The 15,387-nt window shown below is 37.0% G+C and overlaps 1 protein-coding gene across 7 annotated transcripts in view; it reads left to right on the top strand.

The window, feature by feature from the left end:
* The window catches only part of Spag9 (sperm associated antigen 9), a 132,801-nt gene that overhangs the window by 41,183 nt on the left and 76,231 nt on the right, over positions 1–15,387 (top strand). For 4 of the 7 annotated variants that reach the window (XM_052193885.1, XM_052193884.1, XM_052193883.1 and 1 more), the window contains exons 3-5: positions 1,330–1,400; positions 7,957–8,051; positions 13,246–13,396. In XM_052193885.1, the coding sequence (XP_052049845.1) occupies positions 1,330–1,400; positions 7,957–8,051; positions 13,246–13,396 (317 nt within the window). Of the gene's footprint in view, positions 1–1,329; positions 1,401–7,956; positions 8,052–8,603; positions 8,912–13,245; positions 13,397–15,387 lie in introns of those variants that run through there. The other 3 variants (XM_052193887.1, XM_052193888.1, XM_052193889.1) reach the window with 3 other exon arrangements.

The raw sequence follows: 15,387 nt of genomic DNA, 5'->3' as shown, positions 1-15,387 counted from the left end.
ATTTGGAAGTTGTTACTAAATATCCACAATTTGCATAGATTTACTGGATTTTTTCTTTACTTTTTTTTTTGTTTGTTTTAAATGAGAAGCACCAGGTTTCAGCATCTGTTGTGTTATCCTAGTACATCTATATTAGTAGTGGCTTATTATTGCTTTGGGTCACAGCATAAACTCAAAAGCAGATGTGCTCATCACGTGTCTATGTAAGAAAGTTCACTACACAAACATTGACCATGGTGCAAATTTAATGAGTCAAAGACATATAGGCTTGAGTAACAAACAAATTATAACAAAAAAGAATTTGGGTTCTCCTAAATAATGACATAGTTATAAGACATTCCAGCAAATTCTGGCAGGCAAATGTATATAAACCCCAAGCTGGGCAGTACATTAATGTTCTCGGTGCTTCACATGTAAACATGCAGCATATAAAAATGTCTATGTGCTTTTGAAGTTGACAGGAGCTGTGTTTGCAGCTCATTGGTTGACCTTACACAGAGAATGTTTCCATTTAATCATGACTTTCCAGCAGACTTAAATGAGTCTCTTGACTATGTCACTAACACAGTGGCTGTTCTGTTGCCCTTAGCCACGGTGGGCTTCTTCAGCTGCCGACCCAGGCTGCCTCTGCCTCTGCCTCTGCCTCTGCCTCTGCCTCTGCCTCATGGTTTACTACTGTAGTAGCAGTGTATCTGGAACTTGCTCATTAAAGTTCAGACCAGTGTTGTTTATTTCTTCATCAGTTTCCTGGAACCCCTCTGCTCTGAATCATTCTATTTACTGCAAGTCTCCTTTAAAATTCTATGGTGACATTTTGTATCTCAGAATCTAAATTTTTTTTTCCATTTTGTGAGCCAGCTCCACATCAGTGCACTTCACAAAATCCACCTGCAGAGGGAGCTAAATAAAAGAAGATGAGACCCTGAACTCAAGAAGACTCAAAGCAGAGAATGTGTACAGTGAGATGTCATCCTGCTAGTACTGAAAAAAGAACTTGATACTTGAAATGTTTGAGTTGAAATCAACCATCTGGGATCTGACACAAGGATAAGACTTGTGTGATTTTTGTTTCTGAATTCTCTATCGTATAAAAAGCCGTAAAAGGATGATCTGATACACATGTATATGTTAGAGAACCAATCTGACATTTTACTCTCTTCTCTTATTTAAGGATAGTGAAATGTGGTCACTTTGTGCAGAATTTCGAATGAAGTACTGGGCGAAGGCTAAAGTTGCTAAAGCTTTGGATAACATACACTATTTTAGAGACAGACTTTATAAGTAAGTCTCTTGTATTTGTTTGATTAAGTATATGTATCTTGATTGCAGTCAGCAGACTTGAAGAGAGAGAAGCAGAACTGAAGAAGGAATATAATGCACTGCATCAGAGACACACTGAGGTGGGTGTCTGTCCTTACTAGGTTAGTACTGGAGCACAGAGATGGCCTTTATAACTACATTTTCCTTGGAAAGTTAGAATAATTCATAGGCGTCATTTCCAGAAAGTGTGTCATATAGCATTTACCTAAGTTGACTTTTATTCTTTTTAAATCTGGAATTAAATTTTTCAGTAGGAAATTTATATGCCTCAGAATAATTTTAGTTACTTAAGACAGTTACTTAGTTGGCTAGCAAGACCTTTATGCATACAATAAAATGTTGACATGATGCTGAAAAAATTGATTTGCTACCAGTCAGGAAAATGCTGCATTGGTATAGACTCTACATATATAATTTAGTTGTAAAGGACTTGTATTATTTATAACATATTATGTTTTATATTAAGTTATATCAAATTTATAACACATTAAAATGAATTTAAATGATTCTAATTTTTAGCATTTTAGTTTTTTGAGATTTATTTATTAACTTTTAGATTTTTATTTTTGTGTATGAGTGTCCTGTCTGCTTGTAAGTGCAGTGGCTACACAGGCCAGAAGAGGACATCAGATCCTCTAGAATTGAATTACAGATAGTTGTTAGCTTCCACACGAATGCTGGCAACTGAACCTAGGTCCAGGGTTTTTAACTGCTCAGCCAACTCTCCAGCCTGCTTTAGTATTTTACATTAGTATTTGCAGCATATAATCCCTTTGTGACCCTTGTTTTTAAGAGTCCATTAGTCTTTAGCATATTATATGTGTTTCTGTCTTGTCAATGTGACATATGTTCCTGTGTGTTATGGTCAGTCTGGGATTCACATAACTAAATGAATTTTACCGTCCTCCCATCTTCTCTCTCCTTCTTCTTTCTATATCTCTGGCTGCCTGGAATATACTATGCAAACCATGCTGGCCTTGAACTCACACATACCTCTGCCTCCAATTCTGGGATTAAAAGTGTGTGCCACCTTTCTTGGCCATTTTCCTTTACTAATCCTGTCTTATGTTATACCCAATTCTAGGTGTGTGTGTGTGTGTGTGTGTATGTGTGTGTGTGTTGTTTGGATTGGGTTTTTGAGGCAGGATTTCTCTGTGTAGCCCTAGCTGTGTTGGAACTCCTCTGTAAACCAGGCAGGCCTAGAATTCGGAGATCGGCCTCCTGGGTACCAGGATCAAAGGTGTACTTGATTCTGGTGCGCTGCCTGGCTTGATTCTAGCTTTTCATCTACCTATTTATTTAGGTGATGGTGACTGAGTCCAGGGCTTTGCTCATGCTCCCACAGTCTTATTTGTAGACTTCAGTTCCTGCTTTTCTTCCATTGCTGTGTAACCTATCCTGCCTATGGTAGGGACCAAAGTGCTGCTTTAAGCATCATAACATCACATTATACTCAATTTCATTTGCTTTGAATATGCAGAATTTCTTTCCCATTCATGGGATTGGGGTTAAGCATTACAAATTGTCACAGAATTGATACAGGTAGAACAAAAGTTTTATCATAAAGGGTCATAAGGCCCTGGAAAGATGACAGAACATATTGTTTACTGCTAACTTTAGGAAATTTATTCTACTTTTTGAAAATGACCATTCTTTAATTAAAAAAATAATAGTTTTTTTTTTAATTAAGTTAAAAACACCCATGTTGCGGGTTGGCGAGATGGCTCAGCTGTTAAGAACACTGACTGCTATTCCAAAGGTCCTGAGTTCAAATCCCAGCAACCACATGGTGGCTCACAACCATCCGCAATGAGATCTGATGTCTTCTTTTGCAGTGTCCAAAGACAGCTATAGCATACTTAGATATAATACATGAATAAATCTGTAAAAAAAAAACCCATGTTTTAATAATATATTGTTTACTAGATATTAAGGGTATTTTTAAAAACTTGGCAGTTAAAAGCCTATTGTTGATGGTTTTTACACCATTGATTTCCATATCAGAGTAAGGTCCTATATATATATAGTATTTACTTGCATTGCTTATTTGTTAATGATGATAATTACAAAATATATTTGGAGAAATATGTTTAAATGTAATAAGTAGTTAATAGTAATGAATTATTTTAAAATAAAGTTATAACTTTTTAGTAATTGGAGATTATTAAATTGCAATATAGTATTAAAGTATGTTTAAATTATTTATGTTCTTTTTAAATATATACATTCTTTAAAGAGCAAATATAAAGTGATATTTTATTTTCCTAATATCTGTTTAATAAAAATGAAGATTCATTTTTATAGAAATTTTAAAACCTGCCATCTATTTCCTGTGAAAAGGTATTATAAGTTTTCTGTCTGTTTCCATGCCTTTAGAGATGTGCATTATTGAGAAAAAAAAATGGTCTGAAGAAAGCTTAGTTACCAAGCCAGAGACCTGGGCCTGTACAGTCCTCAGACAGCTTTTCCTTTGCTGACTGACAGCTCTTTCATAGGATACTCTCCTGCAGTTACCAGTGGCTTCTGTTTTTTTGCCCTGATAGACTCTATTTTATTTGCTTCAAAGTAGGCTTATGTAACATGGATAAGGTGCTTTAAAATGTGAGTCTGTTCACTATAACCTAAAATTTTCTGTTTATCCATTTGCTCTAGAAGCTCCATTTAATTAGCAAGAACAAATAGCTCTGTAATCCCTTAGTGTACCTTTTATAGGTAAACGCCAGAGAAAGGGACTCTGTAGTCTATTTATTGTTATTTTCAAGGAAGGTAGAATTTATTTTTACAGACACAGAATTATTTAAATATTACTTTGACAAAACACATTGTTTACTGCTAACAGTGGGAAATTTATTCTACTTTTTGAAAATGTGAATGACCATTCTTTAATCAAATAATAAATTTGTTTGTATTATTGATTTTGCTTAAAGGAACACATATCTTGCTATATATGATATATTCTTTTTTTTTAAAGATTTATTATATGTAAGTACACTGTTTGTAGCTGTCTTCAGACACACCAGAAGAAGGCATCAGATCTCATTAAGGATGGTTGTGAGCCACCATGTGGTCGCTGGGATTTGAACTCAGAACCTTCAGAAGAGCAGTCAGTGCTCTTAACCACTGAGCCACCTCTCCAGCCCTATGTGATATGTTCTTATAAAGTACCTTATCAGTACATAGAGATTGAGGAGGCAGCCTAGAGTAGTGAGTTCTAAGTCAGTCTAGATAATCAACAGGACCCTTTATCATAAAACTAACCAAGCAACCAAGCAACTAACTAAGTTAACTTAGTTTCCCAACAAAGCTATGGAGGTAAGAAGGTGTTTCTTTTGGTTCACTGTTCAGATTACAGTCTATCATAGCAGGAAAGGTGTGGCAGCAGGCTCCTGAAGCAGCTGGGCATTGTACACAGTCAGGAGGCATAAAGCATACATATGATCAGCAAGCTTTTTCCCATGTATGCAGTGTGAGATACAAATCCATGGAGTGTGACACCGACACTTAGGGGAGTTCTTCCCATCACAGTTAATCTGCAAAGTCCTTCACAGATGTGCACAGTGATTCCAGATTCTGTGAAGTTGATAGTGTTAACATGACACTGACTGCTGACTGGCTAAAAGACATTCCTTGAAGACAGCACAGGGGTGAGGAGTGGTTATTTTAAAGCATTGGGACCACATGACTAGTTTTCTTATGCTACCTACTACATGTGTGAACTTTGTGCAGGGTTGGGAGAGTTTCATACTGAGACCATATAAGTACATTCTTAGTGTTTTCTTTGGCCAACTTACCATTTTTCCATATTATACACTTTGAAATTTTTAGAAAGATATTGTAGGTTGATGTACCCAAGGTCCTATGCTAGTTAGTGACTAGTTATAAAATCTGGTCTTCCTGATTCTATGATTTTAGGGTTTTTTTCTATGCTGTATGTGTATGTATCTGTGGTATATGTTATGTGTATGGGTATTTTTGCCTGCATGTAGTTCTGCATACCATTTGTATATCTGGTGCCTATGGAGGCCAGAGAATGGTGTCAGATCCCCTGGAACTGAAGTGCCATGTGAGTGCCGGGCATTCTGGAAGAGCATCTGGCACTCCTAACTACTGAGCTATCTTTGCTATTGTTTAAGACAGGATGTCATGCAGTTCAGGCTGGACTCAAACTTGCTTTGTAGCTGAGGATGAACCTTCAAAGTACCTATTCTTACCTCTAACCCCACGGGCTGAGTGCTCTAGATGCTTTTCTGAGCCTTTGCTTTCTGAGTTTTTCTGAGCTTTCTGAGTCTCATGGGCCCACTGGTGTTAAGGCAGAGCTTGGAGAGCTGTATGTAGAAGATTCAAGGAGACTACAAACACTATGCTCCAGTCTACTTGTTTTGCCTTTTGGTTTTGTCAGTGGGGAGTCAGCTTTTGCTGTGAAGACAATGCAACCAAGGGCAGTCTGTGCCTGTCCTAAACAACAGATTTTCAGACAATACAGTTGAATCCTTGATGGGTCCAGCTGTTTTGATTTACTTCTAGCTGTGTTAATTAATTTGCTTACTGGGAAATTAATAGCTTATCTGAGATGGAGGAGGACTAAAACTGGTAGACTTGCTTGTACCTTGTATAAAAAATGGCCCGGTCCTCTTTCACATCTTTTTTCTATCTGAATGTTGGCCTTCCCCTCGCTCCATCACCCCCCTCCTTTTTAAAATCATAACGATAATGTGAATTATTTTAAAAGTTTTATGTGCAGTGTATTTTTTATTCTGTTTGCTTGTGATGTATAGCTTGTGATTTTAAATATATTAGGAAATGCCTTAGGGCGTGGGATTTTCTTGTGGGTGTGAGGAAGAAAGGACAATGAGTTAGTTCATTGCTTGCCTGGAGAGCAAACTAGGAGGCCAGATGCATCCAGGGTCCTACAGCTTTGAACTACTCAAGTAGCTGCATCAAACAGATTTGAGTCCCAGCTTTAAAGCTAATAGTGGGAAACAGTTGATTGTTAGCTATTAAATTTAGGCAAGTTATTCTCTCCTTTACATTGGGATTATCTGTAAAATTGTGATATAGTGAGGGTTAAATTAAAACTATTTCTGTTAAAGTGGTTGGCATTCAGGGTGATAGCTGCTGTTTTGCTGTTTCTCTGTCCTAGTAAGGGCTACTTTAGTGTGGTCTGTGTTTTTGTATTAGACCATTTTGGAATTCCAGGATATTATCTCTGTAATCAGTTCTTTGAAGGTTTCAAATATAGTGTTTTCTAAATTTTAAATATTTAAGCATTTACGATAATAGAGAATCAATCTATTTGGATATAAAATTGGTTCTATCTTTATATTTTGCTTATTAATGAATTACTTATAAAGACAATCTGAAGGAAGTTTCCTTTTTAACATCCTTCCATTTGAGCAAATCACCTCTATATGATTACTCTCTAGCTGTGAGAACTCAACTAATGCTATTAGCATACATTAGGTCCAACATTCAGTTTGCTGTATTAGTCTCAGTTTATTTTTTCTTGAAGTTTCTTCTTGATACAAGAAGAAAGCAGCTCATTATTCCTGATTTGCTGATACAACCAAAATTTTTTATTCAAAATTCTTAAAATGGTATAGAAGAGAAAAATAGACATTTAAATAAAACATGTAAATATCCTTGTGATTCTGTATTCATTTTTCTTTTCTGTTAGCAGTTCTCATTATGACCAGCCTTTGTTTGTTTTATTTGTATTTGTGTGGAGGCCAGGTATATGTGAGTTCCCATGGACGTCACTTAGATTTGTCAGATCTTGAACTGTTTTCTAAAAACTATTTTTAAAACTCTCCCTCTCCCTCTCCCTCTCCCTCTCCCTCTCCCTCTCCCTCTCCCTCTCCCTCTCCCTCCCTCTCTCTCTCTCTGTTATGTAAAGGTCAGAGTATAACTTGTAACTTTTCCTTCCACCATGTGAGTCCTGAAGATCAAACTCCCATCCATATTTAGCTTTTCTATCATATGGTTCCTTATCATTGACTCAGAAGCAAAGTAATTTTTGACTTTTATTTTCTAATTTTAATTTTTATTTCTGTTAATTTGTTACTATTATTGTTGGTTATATTAAATACTGGTGTTAGTAAATAAGCACAGAAGAAAGTAATTTGAAATTTTTTCAACTATAAATTTATAAAAATAATTAGAAATACTGTCTTTGAATTGAAATTAATTTTTTTTCTGGTAACCACCATTAGTATGGAAAGATAAATGTACAGAATTTTTTTCTCAAGTTTGGCATTAATTTTGTTTTCCATTTAAGTGGATAGATTTCTTAAATGTTATTATTGTTAATCAGTAGTCTATTAGAACCTCCTACCAAAGTCTGTGTACTAATTTGTATTTATACCAATATTTTTCATTTAATAAAATCACAAATTTTACAAAATTGCTATTTAATACAAAGGAAGATAGATATTAGCTATATTTACTGCTTTTAGTGTCTTAACTGTGAACATTTGCTATTTCTTTGCTACCACAAGTCTTTCATCCTTAGGACTTATTTCTTTACATGAAATTCAATAATCTTGTAAGAAAGTTGTGCCAAAATGTTTCCATTGTTATAATTTGTGTTTTATTTTAGGTGAGAGCCTTAAATTTTTTGTTTTTTCTTCCTTAAACTAGATGATCCATAATTATATGGAACACTTAGAAAGAACTAAACTTCACCAGCTCTCAGGGAACGACCAGCTAGAGGCTACGGCTCACAGTAGGATTAGGTAAGCTTTGTTATACATACTTTTTGCCTAAGAAAATGTGAAATCAATAAGCCATCTTTTTGTTTCTGTTTTTCCTGTTTTTCTGTCTGAGAATAATATTTAGTCTGCTCCCCCAAAATCTCTACAGGAAAGGAAAAGAATAGCATGCCAAAATAGAAATACCATTTAAAAAGTTAAATTATGAGCTTTATAAATTATAAACAATATGGTGCAGGGTTTTAATTATTTTCTTGATACTTGATGGAGAATCAGAGTAGGTTTGAAATTTTCCAGTCTGTGGGTATGCTGAAATTTTTCATTTCTCCCATATAATTGGTCCTTTTTGTTGCACAGAGCCATGTTTAAAAGGATTAGCTAGCCATCTGTTTGATGTAGGAGTGTGAATAAATTATGTAAATCGCTAGGTATTGTAGCCAATGAACTAAGCCAAGACTCTTAGTGGAGAGGAACGTAGTTAATAGGCTGGCTCTCCTTGGGGTTGCTGCATAAATGCTAGGAGCCGCAGCTCTATGGTTATGAGGTGGGGGGAGCGGAATGACGTCATCGCTTGGGAGCCGCTGCAGGATGGAGTGGAAAGCTGCTGCTGCTGGCATTGTTTTTGTGGCAGCAGCTGAATGACAGATCCTCACTACAAAGATACCCTTTTGGCCCCTGTGTAGGCCTCCTGGTTCGGACATTTCACCATGCCAGCACAGCGCCATGAATCCTGGATGCATGCTGCTGTTTGTGTTTGGCTTTGTTGGCGGGGCGGTGGTCATTAATTCTGCGATCTTAGTATCTCTCTCTGTTTTGCTGCTTGTGCACTTTTCTATTTCTACCGGTGTGCCAGCGCTGACGCAGAACCTACCAAGGATACTCAGGTACTCCGTCCAGTCTCTCTTGGAAGCTCCTGCTTCGCTGGTGTTTTGTTTTTTGTTTTTTTGTTTTGTTTTGTTTTAATTTCTTAGGACCATGAGTCTCTCCTTTGTAACCATTTCTGACGCAGATTCAAACAATGGAAAACGGCCTCAAGCTAGGATGTCTATTATTTTGTAGGTTCCTAAATGGAACTCGGTTTTGTGTTTGGAAATCACAGACCAAAAAAAAGAAAGAAAGAAAAGGGGATTGATTCTCTGTTGTGCTTGTACATAAATATAAGGTCAGCGTGGTCTGAATGTTGAAGAGGAAGGAAGATCAAGAGCCGAGTACCAGGTCCAAGTTTGTATATAGCTCTGGGTTTAGCTTCTGAGCATTGAGGGACAAATAGCTTTTACGCTCTGTGTTGCAAATGGTTAGCCACAGAATGTAGGTTTATTTTGTTTGAGTTATCCTTTGCCTGATGTAAGGTTTGATAGCAATTTTATAGTTTTAAATAACAACTATGGAAAGTCATATTTTCCTGCTACTATAAAATATATTTTAAACTAAAAGAAAAAAAAGTCTAAATTCGTAAGACTTAACTGCCTTCCCTTCAGTTATTTGCACATCAAAGTTGTGAAAGCTTTTCAAAGCCTATTCACTATTGTTTGCTCAGATGTCGCCCTTTCTTTCCTTTGTACTCCTGGGTGACAAATCCCCAGCCTGCTTGTGGGGGTGCTCAGAGTGTGGGGTGCTGCAGTTCTCTACCCAGCCTGTGTGGACCTCCTTCCACATCTTATGTTTATGGATTTGCTTTCCTGTTTTCTCACTCATAAACTCAAAGAATCTGATCTGTTCAGATTCATCTTTTGTATATGACTTGAAGTGAAGATTCATAGACTATAATTACTATCTAAGTGATTGTAAAAAATACTTAAATCCTAATTCAGATTTAAGAATGGAAGTAGCTCCTTCCATGTGGTTCTTTTTATTCATAGGCTAGCTCACATTTGATTTTTAACACTCAGAAATTAGTTTTCTTATACAGTCTAAAACTAGGTACCTGATCATTTATTTTCATTCCTAATTTATTTGTTTTTCAGACAAGTTGTGTAGCCTAGGCTAGCCTTGAACCCCACAGGAACTGAGAGTCTCCTCTCAGTGCTGGGTTTACATATAGTTCTCTGCTGGTTTCTTTCCTAATGCATAAAATTGAGTAACAGTCTGACTATTTTGTGTATGTTAGTACATGAAAGAGTTGTATACAAATCCTTGTATATTTAGGATATAAGGAAACTAAAACTTGTAGGCTTGAAAATATGTATAATATTAATATAAGACTAATATTAAGGACTGGCTTAGGCTCTGCTGGAGAAGTATTGCCATGCAGAGGCTAAGACTTTGAAGTTGCACTGTCCCGTATATGCAGCCTTGAGGTCTTTGGTAATTTGTTTATTCTCTTAGGTTCCTTCTCTTAAGGTATTTACCTCAGTGACTGATTTTAAAAATCAAGCGCGCTATTATTTTGTACTTTATTACAGTTGCAGAATATATGATCCATTATATAAGTAAGTCAACTTCACAGTCATTTGTGTATCTCACAGTTTTAATAGAAATGACTTTTAATCTTAGTCCTGCTGGTTACTAATATATAAAGTCTTAGAACATCATTTTCCCTATTCTAAAATCTGGAAAAGCAGTCCTATTTCCTGGTTGGCTAGATCAGCTAAAGTACACCAATTATCTGGCTCAGTACCTTCGAGTAGAGCCAAGAGCATATTTGAAATACATATTTTCAAAAATCATTTATACACATAAGCTGGTATTTAACTAATCAACTTTTTAAAATCAATATATAAAATTAAAGCTACTAGCTCGAGAATACGACAAGGATTCTGGTACTTGCCATCTTTGCTTCTGTTAGGAAGTAAAATGGCTGGACAGTGATGTCACGTGTTTCATTTTAGGGATTTAAATCTGCCACTTGGTATTTTTCTACAGGATCTCCATTTTTTTATTTTTTGGCTAACTTTTCTGTGACTTTTATTGAAGCATTTAATATATACAGTACCAAACATGAATGACAACGAAGTTCAAGACTAGTGTTTACCTTTCAAGAACTTTTTTTTTTCCTAAAGATTCATTTATTTATTATATGTAAGTACACTGTAGCTGTCTTCAGACACCCCAGAAGAGGGCATTGGATCTCATTATGGATGGTTATGAGCCACCATGTGGTTGCTGGGATTTGAACTCAGGACCTTGGGAAGAGCAGTCAGTGCTCTTAACTGCTGAGCCATCTCTCCAGCCCAAGAACTTTGTTTTGAGAGTAGAATACTGTCAGGCTGACATAACTGTACATCTTGTCCCTATCAGTTATCTAAATGGTCAGTCCACAGAGAAAGAAGCATATAGTGATACTTAGTTTTCTAGATCTGGAGCAGAGAAACTCAAGGCATCTTTGACGTATTTGACCCCTTCCTAGAGTTCTGTTTTTCTCATAAAGTGATAAAAGCAAAATAGAGTTGGGAATTTTCCTTGTATTTTGGAGTATAGATGAACTAGGAAAGGAAAACTTGGGTTTAAAGAAGACTCTTCACTTTAGCTGTTTAATGCATATTCAGTCTTACATATGTTTAAAAAGGAGTTCATTTGGGAAGATGATTCCAGTGACCGGCTTGAATCACAAGAAATCTGTGCCATCTTTCCAGCTTTCTATTAGATAGACCCTGATTAAATTCCTACTTGCTTTCCCCTTAAGGCATGAAGGTTTATTAGAAAATAAAGTCAAATAGTAGTTTGGGGATCTCTGTTCCCAAAATATGTTTTTTAAAATTGGGAATAGATACCAGGCTAGCAACTTTTCATTCTGTTAATTAAAGAAAAACAAAACACTTGCTATCATTTAATGAGAAAGAAGAGGATTGTTATTTAAGAACAAAGAAGCAAAAATGATATAGTTTACAGTAAAGGCTGATAAGTCTCAAGAAGCAACAAGTTTTGTTGCCTGGAAATACAAACATGTAATATGTAGTATACTATCTATTAGGAAAAAAAAAAAACTCCTTTTGTCATTGACTTGTAAAATAGCTGACTAGTGTTTATTCATTTCAGATTTAGATTGATTTATTACTGGAGTGTGAGTGTGGAGGTCAGAAGACAACCTGCAGGAGTTGGTTCTCCGCCTGTCACATGGGTCCTAGAGACTGAACTCAGGTTTTCAGGCTTGGTGGCAATTCCCTTTAGATAGACTGAGTTATCCCTCCAGCCTTCTTTTTAACTTTTTGGAGGCCTGATCTAATGTAAAATAGGCTGGTCTCTTGTGCTTTGTAGTACAAGGATGACCTTGAACTCTTGATCCTCTTCCTGTCTCTGTCTCCTACATGCTAGGACTCCATCACTCCCAGTAAAGAAAGACTTGGAAAAGAGCTGCTCTTTTTTCCTAACAGTTTTCTCATCTACACTCTGCCTAAAAGAACTATTGTAGTGCTGGACAGTGGTGGCGCACGCCTGTAATCCCAGCACTCTGGGAGGCAGAGGCAGGCAGATTTCTGAGTTCGAGGCCAGCCTGGTCTACAGAGTGAGTTCCAGGATAGCCAGCCAGGACTACACAGAGAAACCCTGTCTCAAAAAAAAAAAAAAAAAAGGAAAAGAAAAAAGAACTATTGTAGTATAACTTGTAGAAAACCAGAACTTTCATAAAAAATGTTTTGGTATTTTACTCTTGAATAGTATCCCTGTTTCAAAGAGTATATTAATTTTCCTCTAGGCAGAAAAAGCCTACCCTAAAAACACTGTAGCTCGAGGGAGTGGGAAAACCAGGAAACAGGGACTGGGGAGGCTGCCTTTGTCTGTTCCCTTTGACCTATAACCTACACAGTTAAAACTCAGCAGCTCTTCTCCATGTTTACCACACCAGACCACCGCCCACTTCCTGGTGGAGTCAGCGTGGTAATGCATGCCTGTAGTCTCAACACGCAGAGGATCTCCAGTTCAGGGTCAGACTAGGCTACGTTCTGAGACCTCATCTCTGAACAACTCCAATCTTGGCAGCCCAAAACAGTGTCTAAACAGTTTTTCTACACCTTTCTCAACGTCTGGAGCCAATGTAAACTTTTTAGACTGTCTTCTCTCTTTGGTATATAGTCATTTAGGTGTGCATATAGGATTATGTCGGAGAGCTGATTGCAGACCAATGCTTTCTACAGCCCCGGTAGACCCTGACTTTATTATCCCCCTGCCTCATCTTCCAAAGAGCTGGGATTATTCTATCCACAGCCTAGACTTCTAAGTTACAATCACGACAAATAAAAAAACTAAAGAGAATGTTTAATTTTTTTCTCTCCTCTTCTAATAGAAAAGAACGTCCTATATCATTAGGGATTTTCCCGCTACCTGCTGGAGATGGGTTGCTTACACCTGACACTCAGAAAGGAGGTGAGACCCCAGGATCAGAGCAATGGAAATTTCAAGAATTAAGTCAACCACGTTCTCATACCAGCCTGAAGGTAAGCTTTACTTTACCAGTACATTTTATAAGCATTCTTATTCAAAGAAAAGTCGCAGAAAACCAAAGGATAATCTAATAGTTTAGGCTGCCCAGATAGTTACTGGGTGAAAGTGCTTGTATCAACCCTGACAGTCCCCATCCTCAGGACCTACATGATAGAAGAGAGAACCAACTCCTGAGTATCCTCTGACCTCTGCAGAACCACCATGGCTGTAGTTCACACCTCGTTCTACCACATTCAAATAAGTAAATACATCAAAATTTAAAAACATAGTTTATATATTTTTTAGTTTTGGAAAGTATCTTATAAATAAATCGAGGCGAACTCTTCTCAGGATATATTTTTTTGCTAGTTAATTCTAAGTTACATAGAAAAATAAAACCAAACACTGTTACATCTTTACCTTAGTGAAGGTTATTGGTGCTGTGATCAAGCGCCTCCCAATCAGCTTGGGAGGAAAGGGCTTATTTACCTTGTGCATCACTATTCATAATCGAGGAAGTCCAGGCAGGAACCTGGAACCAGGAGCTGATGCAGAGGCCATGGTGGACTGCTGCTTACTGGCTTGCTCCATGTGGCTTGCTCAGCCTGGTTTCTCATAGAACGCAGGACCACCAGCCCAGGGGTGGCACGACCTACAAGGGGCTGGACCCTCCCCCATCAATTAAGAAATCAACTAATTAAGAAAATTCCCTACAGGATTGCCTACAGTCCATTCTTAATGAAGTATTGTCTCAGTTTAGTCTCCCTCTTTTCTCTAACTTTTCTTGACTAACTTTGTCAAGTTGATATTAAACTAGCCAATATAATCTTCTCTAGTAGTCTAATGACAAGAATTTCTTTTATGTTTAGTGCATCCAATATGAATCTAGAATTTAGGGTCTAGTGACATGTGGAACTAATTGGGGTTTTGTTTGGTTTTTTTATTTTTGTTTTTATGGGTACTGGGGCTCAACTTAGGGTCTTGTTGTTACTGCTTCTGAAACCCTATATTCAGAAATTCTAACTTTATTTACTTTTAGTATTACTGTTACTGGTGGGGCACATTTGTGGAAGTCAGGAATCAACTTTTGGGAGTTGTTTTTCCACTGTAGGTTCTAGGAATAGAATTCAGGGAGTCAGGCTTGTGAAAGCACTTCTGCCTACTGAGCCATCTTGCCAGTCAGCTCTGAGCCATGAGCATGATAAGCAACCTCTCTGGTACTGAGATATATTCCTTTTTAGTTTGAAATAATATGTCACTAAGTTGCTCAAGCTAGCTCTGAACTCACATAGCTGTAGTTCAAGCTGAACTCACAAGCTGGCTTCGAACTTGTGGTGATCTTCTTTTCTCAGCCTCAGAGTACCTCATATATCATCTGTCCCAATTTATGTCTTTTTTTTTATTATCAAAATTTTATATTTGTCTATGTATCTGCTTGTTGCCTATATGTGTACCACTTGGGTGCAGTGCCTGTGGAGGCTAGACAAGGGCACTGAATTCCCTGGAGGGCTTCACTTCATTATATTTCTTATTAATTTGACTCAGTGTCTCATGGCCTCGAACTCAAGATAGTTCTCCTGCCTCAGCCTTCCAAGTGCTCGGATTGAAGCATACTCAGCATGCTCAATTATAATTCCATTTGAAAAACACAGTGCATTTTTTCTTCCTTAAAACTACTTTATGAAAGTGATACATAAAATGCATCCTGTTTAGCTCAAAAGGCCTGATGTTAATTCTTTAAAGAATATATTTTGATCTAGAAAAATTTAGTAAATAATTGATAAATGTAATTAATAAAGTACCCTAAGAAGAAATACATTAATAATACTCAAAAATGTTATAAAGTTAGTCATGGTTGCATGCAACTATAATTGTATGAAGAAGGCTGAAGTGGGAGGATTGCAGTCATGTAGCATAGGCGCCATGCTGAGGATTGTGACAACGTGTGCTACAGAGTAAGGTCTTACCTTCACATCAAAGAGATGGGGGCAAGGAAGAACTCAGT

Source organism: Apodemus sylvaticus, chromosome 10 (assembly GCF_947179515.1).
Source record: "Apodemus sylvaticus chromosome 10, mApoSyl1.1, whole genome shotgun sequence".
Lineage (NCBI taxonomy): Eukaryota > Metazoa > Chordata > Mammalia > Rodentia > Muridae > Apodemus > Apodemus sylvaticus.
The sequence above is the reverse complement of the archived record's forward strand: the minus strand, read 5'-3'. Positions and strand labels throughout refer to the sequence as shown.